This window comes from Eleutherodactylus coqui, chromosome 1 (genome assembly GCF_035609145.1).
Source record: "Eleutherodactylus coqui strain aEleCoq1 chromosome 1, aEleCoq1.hap1, whole genome shotgun sequence".
NCBI classification, from domain to species: Eukaryota; Metazoa; Chordata; class Amphibia; order Anura; family Eleutherodactylidae; genus Eleutherodactylus; species Eleutherodactylus coqui.
This window is the reverse complement of record NC_089837.1, coordinates 484,744,142-484,766,769: the sequence shown is the minus strand read 5'-3', so window position 1 is coordinate 484,766,769 and position 22,628 is coordinate 484,744,142. Positions and strand designations below refer to the sequence as shown.

The 22,628-nt window shown below is 45.6% G+C and overlaps 1 protein-coding gene across 2 annotated transcripts in view; it reads left to right on the top strand.

Annotated features, from left to right (window-relative positions):
- The first annotated feature begins 620 nt into the window (after positions 1 to 620).
- Positions 621 to 22,628, top strand: part of RB1 (RB transcriptional corepressor 1) — a 168,075-nt gene continuing 146,067 nt past the window's right edge. For both annotated transcript variants that reach the window (XM_066586021.1, XM_066586015.1), the window contains exons 1-6: positions 621 to 806; positions 8,588 to 8,705; positions 16,826 to 16,938; positions 17,375 to 17,509; positions 18,994 to 19,032; positions 20,263 to 20,330. In XM_066586021.1, coding sequence (XP_066442118.1) covers positions 742 to 806; positions 8,588 to 8,705; positions 16,826 to 16,938; positions 17,375 to 17,509; positions 18,994 to 19,032; positions 20,263 to 20,330 — 538 coding nt within the window. In that variant the 5' untranslated portion in view covers positions 621 to 741. The remainder of the gene's footprint in view (positions 807 to 8,587; positions 8,706 to 16,825; positions 16,939 to 17,374; positions 17,510 to 18,993; positions 19,033 to 20,262; positions 20,331 to 22,628) is intronic.

Here is a 22,628-nt window from a genome sequence, read left to right as displayed (position 1 = left end):
TCCTTACGGGGAATTGCACTAAAATAGGACATGTGGCGATTTTTTTTCTTAAGCTTCGAAGGTAGCAAAAATCGCCCGTGTGAATACATTTATCAAAAATAATGGGTGTTTTTAACGCGCAATTTTCCATATTCCAATCGGAAGGAACTCGTGTGTGAAAACTGCATTTCACGTATCTCCTTGCTGCGTGTTGTCTGTGCATTTTTGCATCCCCCATTCTATGGGGACTTTGGGTGCGCAAATACTAGGAGATGCGTGACACACTGCGTAATTAGAACATCTGGAACTCATTAGCCACTTCAATTGGTGCAATTTGCCGTGCGCAAATGAACGTTTGACGGCGTAAAAGCTACAGTAAAATACGCCGATGCGTGTGTAAAAATACGCAGCACTCATTCGCACGTATGAAGAGGCTGAAGCCCTTACTGAGGTGATTACTATTCTGTGGACTATAACGTTTCTTATCTGAGAGAAATCCAGCAGTACAGGCGGCGCCCGTCTCAAATATGGCCGCTGCGACCTCAGCGTCTCCTCACTTCCGCCCACAACTGACGAGTCGCCGCGGTTGCTTAGTAACGACAGCCGGAAGTAATTTTTTTTTTCATTCGTTTTCCCGCGGTTCCAGTGAGAAGTGTCTGTGAGGAGGAAGCGGCAGACAGCGGAGAACAGCGCAGTGTGAACAGCGGACTGCAGCCCTGACAGAGTAGCACAGCCGGACCCCGAGTACCTTGCACAGCTAGCATGCCGCCCAAGAGCCCGCGGAGAGGAGCGCCCAGCCGCCACCAGGGGGAGCTGCAGCCCGGCGGGTGAGTCTCCTGCTGCCCTGACAGTGTGACATGTCCTGCAGTAGCGCCCCCTACAGTGTGACGTCTGCAGTCAGTGCTAGGGCTTATTCACACCGGTATAAGCACATTTTGGCCCTGCATGTACGCCACTTGTTTGCGCAAATGAAATACACTTACGGCCGCGTATTTCGGCTTTTCCGCCTCGTTCACGCGGGCGTAAGCGCAGTTGAGCCGCACAAATACGCCGTGCCGTTGCATGACAGAAATGCCCGTGCGCCCGTGTATTTTGCCCGCCCCGGCGTGTATTTGTGTGCGCAAATGCGTAGCGTGTTTGTGCACTCAAAAGGTGTGCACGATCGCATTGATGTTGTGTGTGCGCTGCAAATACGCAGGTTTACCGCGTATTTTGTTCACGTTTACGTAAGCGCCGCAAGAGCTCATTGATTTCAATGGGCCGCAGCTGCGCAAATATGCACAAAATATTAGATATGGCGTATTGTTTCTCGCGGTCGCACATCAATGGGTTGTATTCACTGCATATTACGCACGCGAGGGCTCGTTCACACGTGCGTAGGCGCATTTCAGCGCACGTATACGCTGCAGTTCTGCTTACCCGGATGCGCTTACGCCTGCGTATTTTATTCTGTGTGCGCCAATGCATTGCGTGTTTACACATACAGAATCGCCTTGAATTGCGTATACGTGCAGCGAACGCGCAGGCTTCTGCGGATGTTGCGGACACTTCTGCACGCCCATTGATTTCGATGGGATCCAGTGGTGCGCAAAGATCGGTCAGGATGCGTATTTTTTTTTTTTTTAACGCAATCGCACATCACGTGAAAAAAATCAATGGGTCTTATTCATTGCAGGTTACACGTGAAAAGTGTAAGCGTGTAACACGCCGGTGCGAACGAGGCGGCCAGCCACATCACGAGGAGCTTGTCCTGGGGGGGAACCAGAGCGAGAGGTTACAGACCGTCCGCGGGGGCCGCGAGGGATTTTATTTATGTTTTTAAACGCTAAGCTGCTTCCTCGTTTCCCCGATGTCCGCCCACAAGGCCGCCGCTTGGTTGGTCTCCTTGGGATTGCATGCGTGTTCACACTACTGTCTCATTAGGGGGAGGTATGCCTCTGTCGGAAGGCTGCGACATATTCCCACTGTATATGGGGGCCGGCCTCACCTACATGCATCCCATGCAGACACTGGCCACCAGGTTGTGTGTGTATATGTGGCGGCAACATGTAGTCTGAGAACGGTTGCGCCCCCTAGCTTCACCCCGTCAATTGATCATCTTTCTCTGTGACGCTCCATGAATCCTCCTCCAATAGGCACCCCTCTGGTGTTCGAAGGCGCCACCAGCCGCCCTTTGGTGCTACTATATGTATGTTATAAGCTTGGTTCTGGTATCGTGTCCATGTACTGAAGTTGGTGCTGTAGTTCTTTTATGAGCCTGGTACTTGTGCTGCATCTATGTACTGTGATTGGTCCATGCCGTTTCTAGGTTGCTTCTGGTACAGTATGTATTCACTGAGCTGTTTTGGCGTGGGTAAGCGTCTATCTTGGTGTGTGTGTGTGTAATATATATATTTTCCCCAGTAATTGGGGCACTGAAAAAAATACCACACAGGGTGCCATTTAACCTGTGGGCAGCACCGAATGGGTTACATTGATAACTGGCTCCCATGTAAATAGTAGTACTAATCTGTATATAGCACCAACATATTCCACATCACTTTACAAATTGGGGGGGGGGGGGGGGGGTAGTTGTACAGCCAAAATCTGACACTATATGCACATTCAGCTCACCTGAACCGCCACGGGCAGTAAAATGGCACAATATGCCAACCTGGCAAAACTGGAGAGTGACTTTCTGCTTCCTGCTCCAGCACCATTGGCCTGCTTCCACTACATTGATGACTATTTGAAAACCGGTTGACCGGCCCACCTCCCTCAGATGGGACAGCTTCCATCCTAAACACATCACTAAGTCCATCATTTCCAGCCAGGCAATCGGATACAACCGGATCTGCTCCAACCCAACAGACAGAGAGGAACATTTATACCATCTTAAAAGGACATTTATAAATCAGGGCTACCATGCTACCTCAACTGATGACCAAACCACCGGAGTCGCCAGCATACCCAGGAGCCGCCGGAGTCGCCAGCATACCCAGGAGCCGCCGGAGTCGCCAGCATACCCAGGAGCCGCCGGAGTCGCCAGCATACCCAGGAGCCGCCGGAGTCGCCAGCATACCCAGGAGCCGCCGGAGTCGCCAGCATACCCAGGAGCCGCCGGAGTCGCCAGCATACCCAGGAGCCGCCGGAGTCGCCAGCATACCCAGGAGCCGCCGGAGTCGCCAGCATACCCAGGAGCCGCCGGAGTCGCCAGCATACCCAGGAGCCGCCGGAGTCGCCAGCATACCCAGGAGCCGCCAGCATACCCAGGAGCCGCCAGCATACCCAGGAGCCGCCGGAGCCGCCAGCATACCCGGAAGCCAACTACTCCGATACACAGAGAAGGAAGGAAACAATTGTGTACCTCTAGTAGTGACCTACAATTCACAGCTAGAAGTACTAAGGAAAACCGCAAGAAAACTCCACCATACCCTGCACAAGGATGACCGTCTGAAAACCATATTCCCAGAGCCTCCGCTTCTGTGTTACAGGCAACCTCCAAATTTAAGGAACCTTATAGTCAGGAGTGCATTGTTCAGACACGCTCTTAGGGTTCCTGCAGATGAGCATATGTGTGGGCACGCTTATGATAGCACTATGAAGGGAGCGCCAGCTGCCTCTCACATAGGCCGCCTGCACACGGGCGGAAATCCCGCGGCGGGATTATCCGCGGGATTTCCGCCACTGAAAGCCTGCATAGGAGTGCATTACAATACGCACTCCTCTGCAGACGGCCACGGTTTGGCCGTGCGAAATGTCGCGCGACAAACAAACCGCGGCATGTCCTATTTATGTGCGGGGCACGCAGAGCCTCGCACAGAAACGTCACTCACCCGGCCGCCGACTCCGGTCTGCACATGCGCCGGCAGCCGACACATGAAAGAGCCGGGTCCGCCAGGCGCGGGTGAGTACGCGCTGCTCCCTGCAGGCGCTGGGGTCGGGTCCCGCGGCGAAAATTCTCGCCGCCGGATCCAACCCGCCCGTCTGCAGGCGGCCATATTGGCGCACCGTACTCCTACCCTATTCTTCTGCTCTGCCGGGCCCGTTCACATCATTGCGGGACACTCCTGCGCTGTGATTGAATCAGCTAAGCAGCCTAATTAGTCACTGACTCATTTCAGTGCGTCATTTTTGTGCCCATGGGTGCACACTTGTGCACCCCATAGACTCCTCTGGTGCATACCTCGTATATTTTTGCGCACGCAAAAGTATAGTGCAAAATTGCTGAATGTGAGGGAAGACATTGAAATGAAAGGGCTCAACTCTCTACTCTCTGCGGTTTGTGTGAGCGATTTTCTTTTTTGCGTGCAAAATCGCCAGCCTGTAGAAGCCCCAACTGAAAAACATCCACATCTGTGAAATACCGTCCCTTATGGAGGAGTGTAAAATGTATTGTCTGGTGGACAGACAAGCAGTGCAGTGATCGGCACAGGGTGGAGGCGTCGGCGTAGCTGCTGGCCAAAAAATAAGAGAACCCATATATTGTGAGTTTTACTATATTCCTTTGCATGTACCTTGCACTCTGAGCGGGGGATACAGAAGACAAGCGGGGCCGCTTGTCTTCTGCAACCAGTGTTCCGGCTGTGTTTTGCATACTCCACTCGGCTGTATAAAAGCCGGGCGCTCCATGCAGAAAACAGCTTGATGCAGAAGACAAGCGGGGACACACTTCTGCATCCACTATTCCAGCTGTGTTTTGCATACTCCGCTTGGAGTGCTCGGCTGTATAACAGCCGGGCACTCCATGCAGAAAACAGCTTGATGCAGAAGACAAGCGGGGACAGCCTTCTGCATCCTCAGCTGCATGACGGCCAGGTGCTCCCAGCAGGGAACAGCTGGATGCAGAGAACAAGCAGCCCCCGCTTGTTCTCTGCATCCTCCGGAGCGCCAGGTGATCGCTCAACGTTTGGGCAATCCTCTTGCAATGTAAATGACATAATTATCGCTCAAAAGACATCTTTTGAGCAATAATCGTTGTGTCTAAATGGGCCTTTAGTCGTTCTGTGGCTGGAGATGGAGCGGGTGGGGTATAGTTCTTGCCACCCGCCTCCATTCACAGTAAACAGGCAGTCCTGTTTACTGCCTGTTTAAAATGGGGAGGGGAGGGGAGGGGGGGGGGGAAGCGCTGCATGCAGCATTTTTTTTTCTTTTAAATTCCGGCTAAAAACAGGGCAGCTGGGCGTAAACCTAACAGACTCCATTATAGTCAGTGGTTTGGTGCGGCACCACTCGGTTCCATCATAAGACAGACTTTTTCGGTCAGGAGATTCCGCTTTCCTGCTCCCCAAACGGAGTAGGAAAACGGAGGTCCCGAATGGAGGTGCGGCGGACCGGGGATGGTTACAGCCCGCCTGCTTCCATTCACAGTAAGCAAGCAATCATTTGTGAGTGAACACCCGCCTGTTTGTAAGGAATGATGCGTCGTTCAGTTTCAGCTTGAAGCGAGCAAATTCTCGTTTGCCGTTCAGTAGCTGCATGCATTTACAATGAACAATAGTTATTTACTGGATCACGGGAGCCCAATGATACTTGTTCCGTGTGTTTTAAAAAAAAAAAAAAAAAAAGCGCTGCGGAATAAGTTGGCGCTATACAAATAAAGATTATTATGGCTAACTTGTAATCAGTGTTCACTTCAGAAGAGCCTCCTAACGTGCCCTGTGCGCTCTTGTAAAGGGTTTGCACACTTTCTTAATGTTTCTCACTTTTAGCTTCTCTCCCTTTGGGTTTGTTTTTAGTGTTCAGCTTTGCAACTGGAAGAGCATTTTCATTCCCTCCACTTCTAGTTTTTAGCTGAGCCACAAAGCTGACCTGCTGGAATTCTGCATTTTCTCGTAAGGACGTTTTGTACATGAGAAAAGGGCAAAGTTTTATAAAAGTCCTGAAACTTCAGCTGTACAACAGCGTATTTCCATTAGCAGCGGATGATGCTTCTGTGCGCAGCGGGTGGACGATGACTTTTTAATGCTCCCTCCAGCATGCTATGACTATCGTCCCCCTCCTGTACACGGCCTGAGCACTTCAGTTCTCTAATCTTCACCTTATGATTATCTTTACATAAACCTGTAATATTGCTACTCACATTAGTGAATTTCGGTTCGGTGGACTGTAAGCATGTGATTATAGAATTATTACTTTTTTCTAGATTAGACCTTTTTGTGAGAAGTTAAAACTATGGCTGGGACGATACGGAATCCCGGTAGGTAGAGCAAAATGTAATGATGGGTAGATGTATGAGCCGAGCTTACACAATCCAGTCTCCTCATAAACGAGGGGAGTTAGAACACAGAGGTCTATGTAACAGAAAATCGGCAAAGATAGAACCCTTTGGAACAAGGGCCCGTTGTGACTGACCGATGACTGTTCTTGGAGATGTTGGAGTCATTCCAGGACAAATCGCCCAAAATTACCAAAGGTGTAACACCCGACCATCTCTGCTTTTGCACATTTGATGATTATTGGGGTGGATTTTTTTAAAAAAACCCTAAATTTTCAGGCGCATTGGGTCACGAGGTCAATCTTCCAAAGGTCACCAAGAACCATAATATTTGATAATCCGTATCTTGAAAACTATTGTGCACAGGAAGATGTGCGAGGTGTCGTTCTCTTCATAGTTATATGTCATACAAATTAAAATAAAATTGGAACAGAAAATTAAAAGCGCTGAAATGTATATCCCAAACATTGACGTTTCCTTTCACAACATTTAAGGAAGGTGCTCTTTGTAGTTGTTAAGTAGAGATGAGCGAGCGTACTCGTCCGAGTTTGATACTCGTTCGAGTATTAGGGTGTTCGAGATGCTCGTTACTAGAGGCGAGCACCACGCGATGTTCGGGTTACTTTCATTTTCTTCTTTGAGAAATTTGCGCGCTTTTCTGGACAATAGAAAGACAGGGAAGGCATTACAACTTCCCCCTGCGACGTTCAAGCCCTATACCACCCCCCTGCAGTGAGTGGCTGGCGAGATCAGGTGTCACCCGAGTATTAAAATCTGTCCGCCCGCAGCTCGCCACAGATGCATTCTGACAGAGATCAGGGAAAGTGCTGCTGGTGCCGGAGCTGCTATAGGGAGAGCGTTAGGAGTGATTTTAGGCTTCAAGAATCCCAACGGTCCTTCTTAGGCCATAGTCAGAAATCGCAGATCACACCTATGTGCGATCTGCGATTCCTGTTCTCTTCTCTATATGCGCTCAATGGGGCCGACCCCATTGAGAACATATAGAACACAAATCATTCTTCTCTGCCACAGCTGTAACAGCCTGAGCCAATCAGAGGCAGGTCTGACTCACACCCCCTTCACACCCACTGCCGGCCGCGCTGAACTCCGTCTGCCGGGACAAGGTAAGTATATATATATAATATATATATATATATATAATATATATATATATATATATATATATATATATATATATATATATTTCATTTTTACACATTTCTGGATGAATTGCAGGGAAGGGCTTCTATATTTAAGCCCTTCCCGACAATTCATCCCGCGCTCGCCGGCAGGCCATTGCTTTCAGTGGAACCGGCTATAAGCATGTAACCCAGGAGAAGTGGCAGCGGAGTGTCATGCAGGCAGTGATTGTGCTTTGTTGGAGGTAGTGTGGTGCTTAGCTAAGGTATGCATTGCTAATGAGGGCTTTTCAGAAGTAAAAGTTGTTGGGAGGGGGGGGCACTCTTGCCGCTATTGTGGCTTAATAGTGGGACCTGGGAACTTGAGATGCAGCCCAACATGTAGCCCCTCGCCTGCCCTATCCGTTTCTGTGTCGTTCCCATCACTTTCTTGAATTGCCCAGATTTTCACAAATGAAAACCTTAGCGAGCATCGGCGAAATACAAAAATGCTCGGGTCGCCCATTGACTTCAATGGGGTTCGTTACTCGAAACGAACCCTCGAGCATCGCAATAATTTCGTCCCGAGTAACGAGCACCCGAGCATTTTGGTGCTTGCTCATCTCTATTAAGTAAAAAAATTCTTGACTTCTTCCTCCCAATAAAATAGTGCATAATTAACCCTTTGCAATCCAATTTTGGATTCCGGGTTTCCTAGGGGGCTTTCTCTTTCTGCCATTATACAATGGCGCCATCTGCTGGCTAGAGCCAGTACTGCGGTATGGGACATGCTGGAGAGGCCCCTGACAACAGAGCGGCCAGTAATATACAGTAAGTATTACCCTGCCGGACGTCTTCCGACATCGGAGCTGTACAGTCTTCAATCAGAAAGTCTGAAGACGTCAGACAGTGGATTGGAAGGGGTTAATGATGCCGACATAAATATGGTGCTGTGGCAAAGCTTTAAAATGTGTGTAACTTCTGTTTATACAGGTTTTCTTCTGACCATAAGATGCATTTTTAAAATTTTTTTTTTTTTCGAGCTAGTATAAATCTTCCTAATGCTCTCCCCCCTTCCCTGTCTCTACCTGTCCAGCTAAGTGCAGGGCAGTGCCGACGCTTTACCCCACTCGTTGAACCCACAGGGCGGTGGGGTGGGGGTGGCATTTCATAACTGACAGCCCCTTTTAATAATTTAGTAAAACACTGTATAGTATGGTTTAAATTTTCACACTTTCACGTTCGTTGTCTTTGTTCCTCTCTTTTAAATATATGTATTTTTTTATCGTTCTAGGGATGAAATTGGTGACCCGGATTTTGTGGCATTATGTGAGAAATTAAAAGTATCTTCTCCCGTGAGATTGCAGGCCTGGCAGACGTATGAGAAGATGCTGTCTTCAGATGTAACACTGGTAAGTGTCAGATAATTTAGAAATTACTGTAAGTGGGTACAAGCTGTGCACCAGGCCTCACTTGTATATGTGCTTCACACAGATCTACCTACCTAGCACTGTTAGCATGAAACCGCCTTTAACCCCTTCCTGCAGCGTTAGGGTATGTATGAAGGAAGATAGCGCAGCGCTCTCCCATCATACACTGGCTGTTTACTACAGCCAACAACCCACAGCTCTGATCAGCTGCACAGCTGGTCAAAGCTGTTAACCCTTTAAATGCAGCTGTCAATTCTGAAACAAATCAGATTATTGCTTTGGAAAAACTTAATCTGAAGTTTGATTATTTGCTCTGGGCAATACTGACCTTACGGAACAGGTTTATGCATTAGGGTACATGTAAATTACCGTCAATGTACAAGTATGCACTATATAAACTATTTGGACGCCTTTCTTGGCTGGAGGCCTTTCCCTATGAGGAAACGGCTGATGGCACATAAAAACAATCTTTCAAACAAAAGAAAGATTTCAAACAGTTTTAGTGATCGTTTTGCATAAACTGCTAATGGACACTAATGTCCATTAGCTGTTTATTACTGTCATTTGCATGTAATTGAAGCTTTAAGCAGATGTTGTAAATCCCAGCATGAGGTCTGGACTTTGTACTTAGCTGCATTGTCTTTGCAGGGCTGCAACAGGCTGTCGGCTGAATGCAATGTAAAAAGTTGCACCTGTGGAGAACACAGCGTGCGGTTCCTGTTATCACTCTCCAGCTGAACTATGGATTTTATGCTCTCCTAAAAAATCATCGTTCAGCCAAAGAGTGAAACATGGAAGTATTTACACACAACGATTATTACTCAAAAGCCATCATTTTAACGACTTTTGAGCGATATCGTTACATGTAAATGGGACTTTATAGTTCAGGCGTTTCAGACACACCCATTGCAAACAGATTATCATTCAGTTTTTATGCGTGCAGAAACTGAGCAATGAAGGGAACAAATTCTCGTTTGTCGTTCAGTCGCTGCATTTACATTCGCGGCAAGAATCTGAATGGTTATCATTCGTGTAAGAGGGCCCTTATCTGGAGAACTCTACTGGAATGCGTAGTGCCAAGAATAAAATTAGATAAATGAGGGATAACAGAATGGGGCTGGACTTCAAGTTTTGGACTAGGCCCCCAGAGCTGCTCATCCAGTATCAGCGCCTGATCTCACACATGCTGCTTTGGCTGAATGGTAAATTTCCACAGAACTACTCCAAAATCTTTTCATCAGGTTGTATTCAAGCAGACGATATTTTCACACAAGTTCTGTCTGTGTCTGAGAAGGACAGGACTTGGACAATTCACCCACTCATTTACTCACATGAACAATTTTTTTGCTTGCTCTGATAATACGAGCTTGAAAAAAAAAATGGCTGCATATGTTATTTTCGTGCGAGTCTTGTACAACATTGGGACATGTAAGGTGCGGTGTGCCGCACAGCACAAGGATGGGGTGTCCATGTGCTGTGTGATGCAAATTGCATCTGAGCGTCTTGGGCGCAACTCTTTCTTTGCCTTAAAAATACGGCCCAACTGCGTTTTAATATCCATGGTTTTGTTATTGGATGTCCAACAAGCACATATAGATGGAATGGTTAGGTGTCCACATACTTTTGGCCATAGAGTATATTGACACATTATTACTAGAGATAAGCAAGCACGCTCGGTAAGGGCAGTTACTCGAGCGAGCCTCGCTCATCTCGAGTAACTGCCTTCTTCTCCGAGCGTGCTCGGGTGGGCAGCGGGGGTGAGCGGGTGGGGGTGGGGTGGGGTAGGGAGAGGGAAATCTTTCCCCTGCTCCCCTCCGCTCTCCCCCGCTGCCACCCCGAGCACGCTCTGAGGAGAAGGCAGTTACTCGAGATGAGCGAGGCTCGCTCGACTAACTGCCCTTACTGAGCGTGCTTGCTTATCTCTAATAATTACCATTACTCAGCTAGATAGAATGTAGATCCTGATTTGGATCCACACAAAATGAGACGAGGCTGAGCCTGGACAGAACACCGTCGCAAGATACAATCCGCATGGTCGGCAGCTAATTGCTGGGGGTACTTTGTTGCCAGACGCAGATGGCTCTGTACATTGTACTGCAGGCCGAGTCCCATTCCGGCTAGCTGTGTTGATTGCAGCATCCAAGTTAAACGCTAGTAAAATATATATATGTCTGTATCGCCCAGGGTTAATGTCTGTGAGTTTACAGTTCATTGTAGCTTAACCTGGATAATTCTACATTGCTCGCTTCATTTTCTTTGTCTCCTTTTCACTTTTTAGTTGTGTTTTCCTTTTTCAAGTGTTTTAATGCCTCGCTGGGCGATAACGCTTATTAATAACTCTAATTTAGCCCACGCTGTAGCTCTGCTACGGACGCGAGCATTAAAGCTTTTGTGTGCAGACTTGTCAAGAAACACTTGAATCAAGTAGTTCAGAACAGAGGAGCCATTAACATCCTTATTCCTCCGGCTCGCAAGAAGTGTTTCTAAGGCCCTTTCATACGGCACGATTATTGCGCAAATAATCATTAGATCGAGCGGTTTGCATGATAATTGTTATCAGCGATAAATCCTTGTATTATCGCTGATTAGATCTTACATGCCGACCTGAAAATCACTGTTGGCCTGCCGCTGCATCGTTTAGTATAAACAGGTCTCCTGCGATTTGCTGACTACGAAGAAGTAGTGGAAAATTTGGCTACAGGCACGGTACCTTATCGCTCAGTGCAAATGCATGCTGAGCGAACAACATACGATCGCTGCGTCGCCGCTGGTTGCATGCTTGTGCCAATTTATGTTGTCGTGTAAAAGGGTCTTTACACTACTTGTGGTATTTACACAGAGTGTCATTAAATAAGACATAAGATTTTATTCACATCCGCTGTGCTGGACTTAACCATTCTGGAACTTAATTTGAGTTTGTCCACTAAGTGGCGCTGTTTAGTTTATAGAATAAATGGTTGCACATAAGCTCAGCTATGTAGAGACATATAATCACAAACCATTTCCTAATAGATGTTTGTTGCTTTACATTGGATATAAGCAGTCTGCACATCCCTGTTACAATGCCATGCTAAAAAATCTGGTAAAGATGAATCCTTTCAGATTTATTTCCACCTTCCAACCGACCTCCCCTCAACATCTCCATTCCAGTGTCTGGCACCATCATAATCCCCAGACGGCATGCCTGATGCCTTGGGGTCACACTGGACTCTGACCTCTCCTTTACCCCCCCCCCCCCCCCCAATATCCAATCTCTGGTCCAAACATGTCACGTGCACCTCAGACATATTGATAAAATACGTCCGTTCCTAACCACGGACACGCTAAAGACACTCATCATCGCCCTCATCCACTCCCGGCTTGACTACTGCAACTCGCTACTCATTGGCCTCCCCCGCACTAGACTCTCTCTACTCCAATCCATACTAAATGGGGCAGCTAGGCTCATTTTTCTATCCAGTTGTTACTCAGACGCCTCTGCATTATGCCAGTCGCTGCATTGGCTGCCCATCCACTGCAGAACTAAATTTAAACTTCTCTACCTCACCCACAAAGCTCTGCATGGCGCTGCGCCACCATACATCGCCTCCCTCCTGTCAGTACACCACCCAGCGCGCTCACTCCGATCGGCTAACACCCTCAGACTAAACACCCCTGTAATACGAACCTCTCATGCTCGCCTACAGGACTTTACCAGAGCAGCAACTATCCTCTGGAATGCTCTACCCCAAGGCATCCGGACAATTCCCGATGCACGCTGCGGAATAAGTTGGCGCTATACAAATAAAGATCATTATTATTTCTTCCTTCAGTGAGATCCATAATCATCTGTACAATTCTATTGAAAAACAGAATGCAGTATGTTCTATTTTACCACGGATATCCACAACATAGGGCCAATAGTGCTCTATGGTCACGGATATACCTGCAGCCCATACGCAATTATATAATAAAATATAAACAAAAAAGGTGTACTGCGCATGACCGCCTGCGTGAGTAGGCATTTATGCGCAGTACGTTACGCTGCTATACTCAGGGCCACGGCCGGGCTCACAGCTGGGATCCACTGCGGGCCTCCGCAAGCGGATTCCACATACGGCCGTGTGAACCTGGCATTGTTCAGACCGCTACCTGTAATACATAATTTGCAAGAAGCCCCGGGAACGCTCGCCTTCCTGCAGTTCCAGGAGCAGCTTGTTGAGCGCCTTCTGTGTGAGACCGTCGCATCCCAGCAAGTATACAAAGCCTTACAGAACGCTACTTTTTACACCCTATCCCCGCCACTGGGGTCAAGAAATACCCCCCCCCCCCCCCAAAAAAAACGTGTTGGGTTTGCAGCAAGGAGGAGGGATTCCCGGTTTTAATGTTCCATTGCCCATCCCAACCAGGCCTCCATAATTATCCAATTTCAGGCATACCACACAATTTACATTACTTTTATCTAAGATATAGAGAATGCCAAAAAGGGGTGGGGGAGAACCTTTTATCTTTTTGGCGGACATGAGCAAAGAAGCTGGGGAGGATCCTGGAAATGTAAAATCTCCTTGCTTCTGGCTACTAAAGGTAGCTGAGAGCCTGAAGCAGTGAGCCGTCTCTGGTCACGTGATCACCATTATCCAACTGATAATGGCGATCACGTAAAAGTTTAAAAAAAAAAAGTTTAAGTTAAACCCTTTCAGGAAACCCTGAATCCAAAATTGGATTGCAAAGGGTTAAAGCTACTTTCGTTTGGGCCCCGTTGTGCATGCAGACATAAAATTAAGGCCAGAATAGGTATGTTTGTGAACACGGGACAAACGGGGGGATCCATTTTAGGGTGCAAGCCTTCAGCCATATGTGTGCTGCACAAAAAAAACTTTTTTTCGTTTTTCTTTTAATGACACATTTGGCAAAAAATGAACATTTAAATTTTTTCCTCCTACTTTGCTTAAATTCTTTCAAAAACTGAGGGGTCAAAATACGCAGTACACCCCTAGATGAATATGTTTTCAAAATAGGGTCATTTGTGGGGGTTCTATGTCGTTTTGGCCGCTCAAGGGCTTTACAAGTGGGCAATGGGCCACCAGCTGCTCCTTTGGGTTTGGGCCCTGTTGTGCATACGGATATAAGATTAGTGCCACAATGGGTATGTTTCTGAACACGAGACAAACGGGTATTCATTTTGGGGTGTAAATCCTCATTTTCATGTGCATTATAGAAAAAAAAATCTTTAAAATGACATGTTTGCAAAAATATAAAATTGTTTTTTTTTCTCTCTCTAAATTGCATTAACTCCTGAAAAAAACTGTGGGGTCAAAATACTCCTGACCCCCTCAGTGAATACATTAAGGGGTGTTGTTTTTAAAATGGGGTCATTTGTGGGGGTAGCTATCATCTTGACACCTATGAGCCTTTACAATCTTGGCTTGGTGTAGGAAAACAAAGTGTTCCTCAAAATGTTGATAATCAATGTTAAATTTGTACGTCTCCTAAATGGTTAAAATGTTTTTCAAATGTGCATCCAGAATAAAGTAAACAGATGGAAATATATATTTCGTCAAAAATTTGTACAATATGTTTGACATTGCAGTTGAAAATGTGAAGAAAGACCTTCCCCCCCCCCCCCCCCCCCCCCTAAATTTTCCCAATTTTGATGCTTTCAATAAATATACACAAGTTCTATCGGTCTATTTTTACCACCTAAACGAAGTACAACATGTGGCGAAAAAACAATGTCAGGATCACTTGGAATACCTCTTGTAAAGCTCTTACATATCTGTTTAAAGTGACACATGTCAGATTCCCTAAATTTGGCCTGGTGATTGTGGCGCAAACTGGTCCGGTCATGAAGGGAATAAGGACTAAACGAATAGTGTTCTGAACTGAAAAACTTGCAAATGGGGGCAGCAGTGATTTTCATGCTTGCATGGAATGAATGATAAGCGAATAACGTATTGTTCGTCGTTTAGTCACTGGCCATGTTTACACTGAACCATTATTGAAATTTGAACAATTCAGCAACATTTTAATTTAAAATGTTATTTTTTGGGCCGTTACTCTTCCGAGGGGCTCCCGATACCGAAGGTTCCGTAAAAAACCATAGAAGTTACATAGTTTGTGCTTCATGATCTGAAATTGGCAGCTTTTCCAGCGCTCCTCAGTGACCTATCATGCAGGTGTTTGTATAGACAGGGGGTCTCCCAGGCAGATTCCCAAATGACCCCAATAAGCTGTAAAAGGTACCTGTTCTTTAACATTTCATTACTCAGTTCCTGTATGACCGGTAGTATTTGTACTTCCCACATGCAGTGTTATGTCCACAAGATTGCAATCGCAAAGAATTCAACGGTGTTGAATTATGAATGATAATTGTGCAAAACCACCGGCCCTCCCGCTACGTACGACTAGTGCAGGCGGGATATAAGATGTACGCTCGCCCTGTAACTCAACCGCTACTAAATACATGCGTTCTATAGCAAGACTGCAGCGGGTATTTGCATGCATTATGCTATATGCCATAGTAACAAGTGAGTGGAGGGATTTGTAATTGATTTTATGTAATGTGGACACGTGACATAACATCTATGCATGTGATGATGTCAGAATAATTTGGTTTTAACAAACCCTGGATATTGTTTTGGGATACATCATCTGACTACCAGGCTTTGATTTAAGGCCGGTGTCACACGACCGGATTTGAATTGCAATCAGTATCCATGCAGACTTTCTGCGGTAAAATGTGGGCATTGAAAAACATGCATTCTTTTTTTAGTCGTTCCCCCCCCCCCCCCCCCCTTTCCCCCACCTTTACTCTTGCAGATACAAATTGTATATTCTGTGAGCAGAAGAAAAATCACAGCATGCTCTATTTTGCCACGGAATCCATGCGGACAGCCTCTGTTGATGCCAATGGAGGCGTCCGACTCTATCATAATTAACATTGCGTATGTCCTAGTGTGGAGCAGAGTGTTAGGCCTCATGTCCACAGGCAAAAGAAGAATTAAAATCCGCAGCAGATTTTAACTCTTCTCCTGCCCGCGGATCCGCCTCCCATAGGGATGCATTGACCACCCGCGGGTAGATAAATACCCGCGGATCGTCAATAAAAGGGATTTAAAAAAAAAAAGGAGCATAAAAAAATCTGGACCATGCTCTATTTTCGTGCGGGTCTCCAGCAGGGACGGCTCCCGCGGGCTTCTATTGAAGCCTATGGAAGCCGTCCGGATCCGCGGGAGACCAAAATCAGAATTTACTCACCCGCTCCGGATCTTCCCTTCGCCGCGGCTTCATCTTCTCTCCGTCGCGGCCGTATCTTTTTTCTTTGGGCCGGCGCATGTGCGGGGCACTTCACCGACGTGCCTTGTGCATCCGCCGAGCCAAAGAAAGACGATCCGGCCGCGACGCAGAGAAGATGACGCCGCGGCGAAGGGAAGATCCGGAGCGGGCGAAAGGTGAGTTTATTCTTATTTTTAGGCCTCATGTCCGCGGGGCAGGAGGGACCTGATACGGATTCTCCATGGAGAATCCGTAGCGGGCCTGATTTTCCCCGTGGACATGAGGCCTTAGAGCAGCAGTATGCAGTCCTAAGCTCTCGCTCACAACCTGAAGGTTGCAGGTTCAATCGCCGCATGGTTCAGGTAGCCGACTCAAGGGTGACCCTGCCTTCCATCATTGCAATTAATTGCTGAATGCAAGGTCACTGGCCAGGCTCACAGTTGGGATCCACTGTGGGCCTCCTGCATCCGTTTCTGTGTGAGCCCAGACGGAGTGTGTTTGTGTGGGTTTTTTCCCTCTCACATACATGTTGTGCTGCGGGGAGATGTTACAGTTTTTCACAAGACAAAAAAAAGTTGAGGAAAAAATGTTGTATGAGACTGAATTGTGCGACCAAATAGGCCAATACACTATTACTTGTTTGTGCATAGAAGTTACATAATGATGTTACTCAGAGGGATCTTTTTTTTTTTTTTTTGTAAAAACCTATATGTTTATGGTTAAATAGCAGGTTTATGTGACATTGTATAAATGCTGGACATTCATGTTAAAAGATTTTGCTGTATTCTTTGTTCATAAAGTATGAAAATTGGCAGCATGATATAACAAAGCTAATTTGTGCTTCTTAGCGGGACACTCTAACGAAGATTGAAACTTTGGGACCGTGCCTGTTTATCGCCTCTGTCGACTCTGATGACATGACGTTCACATTTACTGACCTTCTTCAGGCTATGGGTATAAGGTAAGATGCCAAACTTTCCAAGATGAGAATCTGCTGGTCTAAAAGGACTTAATGGTCTACATGGGATGTCTCGTCCGCGGTGCATATCCGGCTGCAGATTTTGCCGCAGATTAATCCGCAGGTAATCCAAATATATTGCTTATGGATTTCCTGTGGTTTGCCCCTGACTACATCCGCTCATTTTAGATCTGCAAGTCATTTTATGCTGTGAATGATCGTTTTAAAATCTCATCCACTTAACCTGTACTGCAATACATTGCATATTTTTTGCACATAAACCGTGGCAAAAAATACGTATATTTTCTGCCACATCTAAACGTAACCTAAGTGTTAGGCTTAGAAGTATTGCCTTACATCTTCTGTTGGTTGCACCACACACACAAGCTTCTTCAGTCCTTTTCATGTTAAATTTCTCTGATTTCTATCTTTTCCTTAGTGTCATCAAATTTTTTTGGCTTTTGGATCAAATTGACGTCAACATGGATAATCTGAGCACTAAAGTTGACAACGCAGTCTCAAAACTTAAGAAAAAGCATAAAACAACATGCCACTTGTACCAAAAATTTCAAAGGTAAATGCAGGTTTTTTTTTTTTTTTCTTCGAGAAACCGTTCTGTGCTGCAGGTGGCTTTTCCTGTTCTGTGTCCGCTACCCACCGGTCCCGATGCTCTGTCTTTATCTCAGTGGTGACATATAGTATTGCACACCTGAGACACATGCAGTGCATTGGGTCCAGTTGGGAGTGGGTTTACATGTGAAGGGGAGAAGCTGTCTGTAGCAAAGAATGGTCTCTCCAGACACATCGCGCTGTCCAGGGAGGAACAGTGGAGGCAGAAGAGAAATCACAGTGCTGGGGACAGATGTGGGGCGCAGAAAAGAATTAGGTTTATACGTTTTGTGGAGTGTTACAAAGCAGCCTGTATTAAGTGTTCAGTGGGAAGAGCTGTGCTTGTAGTTGTGCTATAGAGAACAGTGCAGGCACAGCTGGAGCGCCCTCTTCTACTATGCTGTTAGGTGAATACAGATTTCCCCCAGCAACGTCTTCAACTCGCTGCATACCGGAAGAGGGGTTTTGAATGGAAATTTTTCAGAATAGGCTAAAAAAAACATATTGCACAAATGCTTAAAATCACCTATTCTGTACATTAAAAAAAAAGAAAAAATAATTGGCAATTACACTTTAAATTCCGATCTTGGGGAGAAGTGGCTTCTCCTTGGCAGCTCAGCATGACTGACCAGTATCTTACACAAAAACAAAGACAGACCCAATAAAACTAATGCTGCAATGATTAGCGTAAAATGTAGTTTACTAGACTCGGGGCACCTCTGAATCGTGTGAACCACTGCTCTTTTGTTCATGGATCGCTTCTTCAGGCCCATTTAGACACAACGATAAACGCTCAAAAGATGTCGCTCAAGCGACTTTTGAGCGATCAGCGTTGTGTCATTTGCAGCACAAGATGAGCGATCACCTTGCGCTGCCAGCAGAGGATGCAGAAGACAAGCGGGGTGTCCCCGCTTGTCTTCTGCATCCACGTTTTCTGCACGTTGCGCCTGGCTGTTATACAACTGAGCACTCCGTGCCAGATATGGAGAACAGAGCTGGACCGCTCTGTCCTTCATACCCAGCTGTCATCAGGATATGGTTGAAACAATAGCATCAGCTGTATCCCGCTGTGAATCCCTGATAAGGCTCATTGTTGTCTTCCAGCACGCTGAAAGACGACGATGAGCGATGGCTTAACGAAAACTGCACAATGTCAGTGCAGTAACACACAACGATTATCGCTCAAAAGACGGCTTTTGAGTGATAATCGTTGTGTCTAAATGGGCTTTAAACTGCCACTATGTTGTTGTTGTTTATATATTCTGGGTATGGTGTTTATGTGGCATTATTTACCTCATACACTCTATAAAGAAATCCCTGTGACCCCCTGAAACGCATATATAGAACCAATGTTTTATGTATTTCTACCTTTACTGTTGTGATGTGGAACAGGACAGCATAAATAAGGTAGATTTCATGCTTGGTTTTTTTCTTTTCTTTTTTTTAAAGAACCTATGAAAACATTTTTATAGAACCTACAAGTAACCGGTAAGTACTTTTATATTGTCTCCTTGTAATAGTTCTGTTATCTGAAGCAAACCTATGAGTTTTACTGATAATTAAGTAGCTTGTCAGCTGCAACCCTTATAAACATATCCTTGATACGACAAATCCATGCATGTTCTTAGCGTGTATCTACATGGGCGAGTTTCGGGAGTTGCGAGACATAAGATGCACGGAAATAGAACACGGTTTTCAAAGGGTCTATTTACATGTGTGACTTTTTCTCTTCCAGCAATGCTGCGAGATGGAAACATTGTAGTCTATTCTATTTTTCTGCAAGGTCACAGAAAACTTGCCTATTTGCTAATGGCCAGGTTAAAAACCGCACTCACATGAAACTCCCAGCTACCTGCGAATGCAATTTTTCTATTCTTTTTTTAATTGAAATTGCATGTAATTTCCCCCCCCCTCCACATATGAAAAACGCATGACATGCAATGAGATTTTCTCGCAAAAATGCATTGCACTCGCATAGAAATGTGGGTTTAAGAGGGAGATATCTGTCCGAGTTTCTTGGACCCATATTGCACTCGCCCATGTAAATAGAACCTAAGGCTTCTTTCACATGAGCGCTAATCGGCCGGCTGTGAAAACAGAGGGCCGATGTGCGCTGTGATCTGATGCATTGGATTCCAATGCATCAGATCACATGGGCGTATTTTTGGGACGTAAAAACACCCGGGCAAGCCAATATAGCGCCGGGCGTTTTTACATCGAGCCCAAAAGATAGTCCTGGAACTATCTTTTGGGCTAAGAATGGCAGCGGCCGTAGGTGGAAGGGAGTTTAGCAGTGTGGTTGCTAAACTCTCCCCCCCCCCCCCCCCCCCCCATCAATGGGAGGAGGTGGGGCGGACTGGTGCTTAGCTCCGCACCCTCCCATTGCACAGAACGAGCAAGGAGGAACAAGAGGTTGAGTCTGCGATATGGAGGGGAAATGGGTGATGGCCTGGTGAGCTTGGCGCATTTGCGCCAGCCTCACCAGGCCATATGAGCGGGCGCACAAACGTTTGATTTGAGCGCCCATTCGCCAGATTTTTCACTAACAACGTAGCGTATATCGGCCGTCTGTGAAAACGGATGGCCAATATGCGCTCGTGTGAAAGAAGCTTAAGTCCGCTGCCTGTGGGTATCTGTGTATGTAGATAGATTAATGTACTTTTTTTAAATTGGTTACAGTTAGTAGATATTGAAATGTCCAAATTTCTTATTGCACAGGACAGCTGCAGATTCTAATAAACCTCACATTCTGGAAAGTTCTTGGGTTACCTTCATTTTAGCAAAAGGTAAGAATTTTACAAAAATAAAAAAAATTGTATTTAGGTTTTTTGTAACCATTTATTGGTAAATTATTCTTGCTCTTAGTACAAAGAAAATCCGATTTAGCCATATTTGGCGTGCTTCCCTTTTACATCTGGGTGGTTAGTCTCAAATTGAAATATGTGGGAGATTACAGATGAAAATACTGATTTAAAACATACAAATTACAGTTTAAGGCTGGACTCACACGGTCGTATGATTACCAAGTATTACACAGGCGCTGTATGCCCATGTGATATGCAATGGCTCACAGGCATTTGATTAGATTGCCTTTCGCAGTTTCGATCATATTAGCGTGTCAGAATTGCGTAATATACGTACACAAAAAACGCAGCATGTTCTATTTTGTTGTGGATAAAAGAAACACAACGGGTGTACAGCGTATGGCGGCGTGCGTGGGATGCGCAGTACAATTCCCTCGCCATGCGCTCCATGAAGCTAAATGTACGTAAAGTGATCTGAATTTGATAGCCCTGTATGTAATCTACACATGCGGGTAAGGCCTCACATAGATATTACATGCTTTCTTTATTAACTACTTCTGTGTGAGGAAAAAAGAAAGTATTTATCATCACACTGGTAATTACTTGGAAGATGTGAAAGCAAAAATGATCTAAAATTTGAGAGATTAAAGATAACCTGCTATTATAATAATTGATGTCCTTGTTATAATATCCTAATATGGTTATACTAACGACTATGATTGACTTGGTTAAACAGCGTCTACGCTACCAAACAAAGAAACCGACAAATTTAGGCCCAATATCCACGGGCAGATTTTAATTTAAAAAAATCCACGCGTAAGATCCGTAGCTCTCGGCGCGCATAGGGATGCATTAGCATCCGCAAAACAATTTAGAGCATGCGCATGTAATTTACCCTCCTTTGATTGGCCAGTTCTGCACACATGAGCTGCATTGGCCAGTCAGAGCAACATATGTAGTGTGATAGTAATGCACCGTGTGCATCAGGTGGTTACAGAAGCGGTGTGGCCATTTTGTTTGTATATGATTGGAGAGTTGCTTTAGCTTTGTACTTGCGAAAGATGCTTCCAGATGTGTCCCTAAGAACTTTCAGTGTCTTTGCTCAAACAAGGAAAAGGATACAAAAAGATAAAAATGCGACGATCACTTAACCCTTTGCAATCCAATTTTGGGTTCAGCTTTTTCCTAGGCGGCTTTCTCCTTCTGCCATTACACAATGGCGCCATCTGCTGGCTAACTCCAGTACTGCGGTATGTGACATGCTGGAGAGGCCCCCGACAACAGAGCGGCCAGTAATCTACAGTAAGAATACCCTGCCAGACGTCTTCCTACATCGGAGCTGTAGAGCCTTCAATCAGAATGTCTTTAGACGTCAGACAGTGGATTGGAAAGGGTTAATGTTTTGGACCACTCTTATTGACATGGGCTACTTTTTAGATGAGCGAGTGAATGAATTCCGAGCTAGCTGGTTCACTTGTGCAGCCTGGATGAGCCAACAACGTATCTCCCTGTCTAAATAAACAAGAAATCGTTCACTCTTCACATTCGCTGTATAAGTGAGCGCTGATTTAACCGAATGGTAAATGAAGGAGCCTATGATTTTTATGCCTGCGTTATATGAATGACTAGCGAGAGATAATGATGATCGTTCGGTTGTCGGCGGGTGTCTAGACTTGTTCACTTTTGCTCTTTTGAATGATTTTATATTTTTTTATTTTTAGTACGGTAATCGTTCCGTCTAAGAGCACCTTTTAGCCTTATTTGTAACGTAATGAAACTCCTGGTCTGCAAAGCCTTAGCCAGTCCAGGTATTTGGTGTTTCATCTCAAGCACACCTAATATAGCTACTGAAGCCCTTCATTAGTTGCAGCAGATAATTGTTGAAAGTAAACACGACCAACTATTGAACGACAATCCGTTCACTTATCTTCATCGTTGATTCATTCGCTAATCTTTTGGTTTAAACACTGATTGTTCAGTCCTTCTCATTCACTGGTAAAGTGAACTGAACGATCCTGTTAAAAATAAAATAATTTATCTTAGTGTTTAAACTGACTGCTGAACTGCGTGAGCGAACTGTGACCTCATTGGCTTGGGTGAACAATTAATTATTGGTATGGGTAAAAATAACTCAACTTTAATGACTGCAATCGTCATTAAAAGTGGCATTATGTGTTGAATTTGGGGAAACTCTTTGTTACTTGCGCTGAGCAGTTTAAATTGTTTTGTTTTTTTTTGTGTTTTTTTTTTTTGCTAATGATTGAAAGTTTGTGGTTTTGG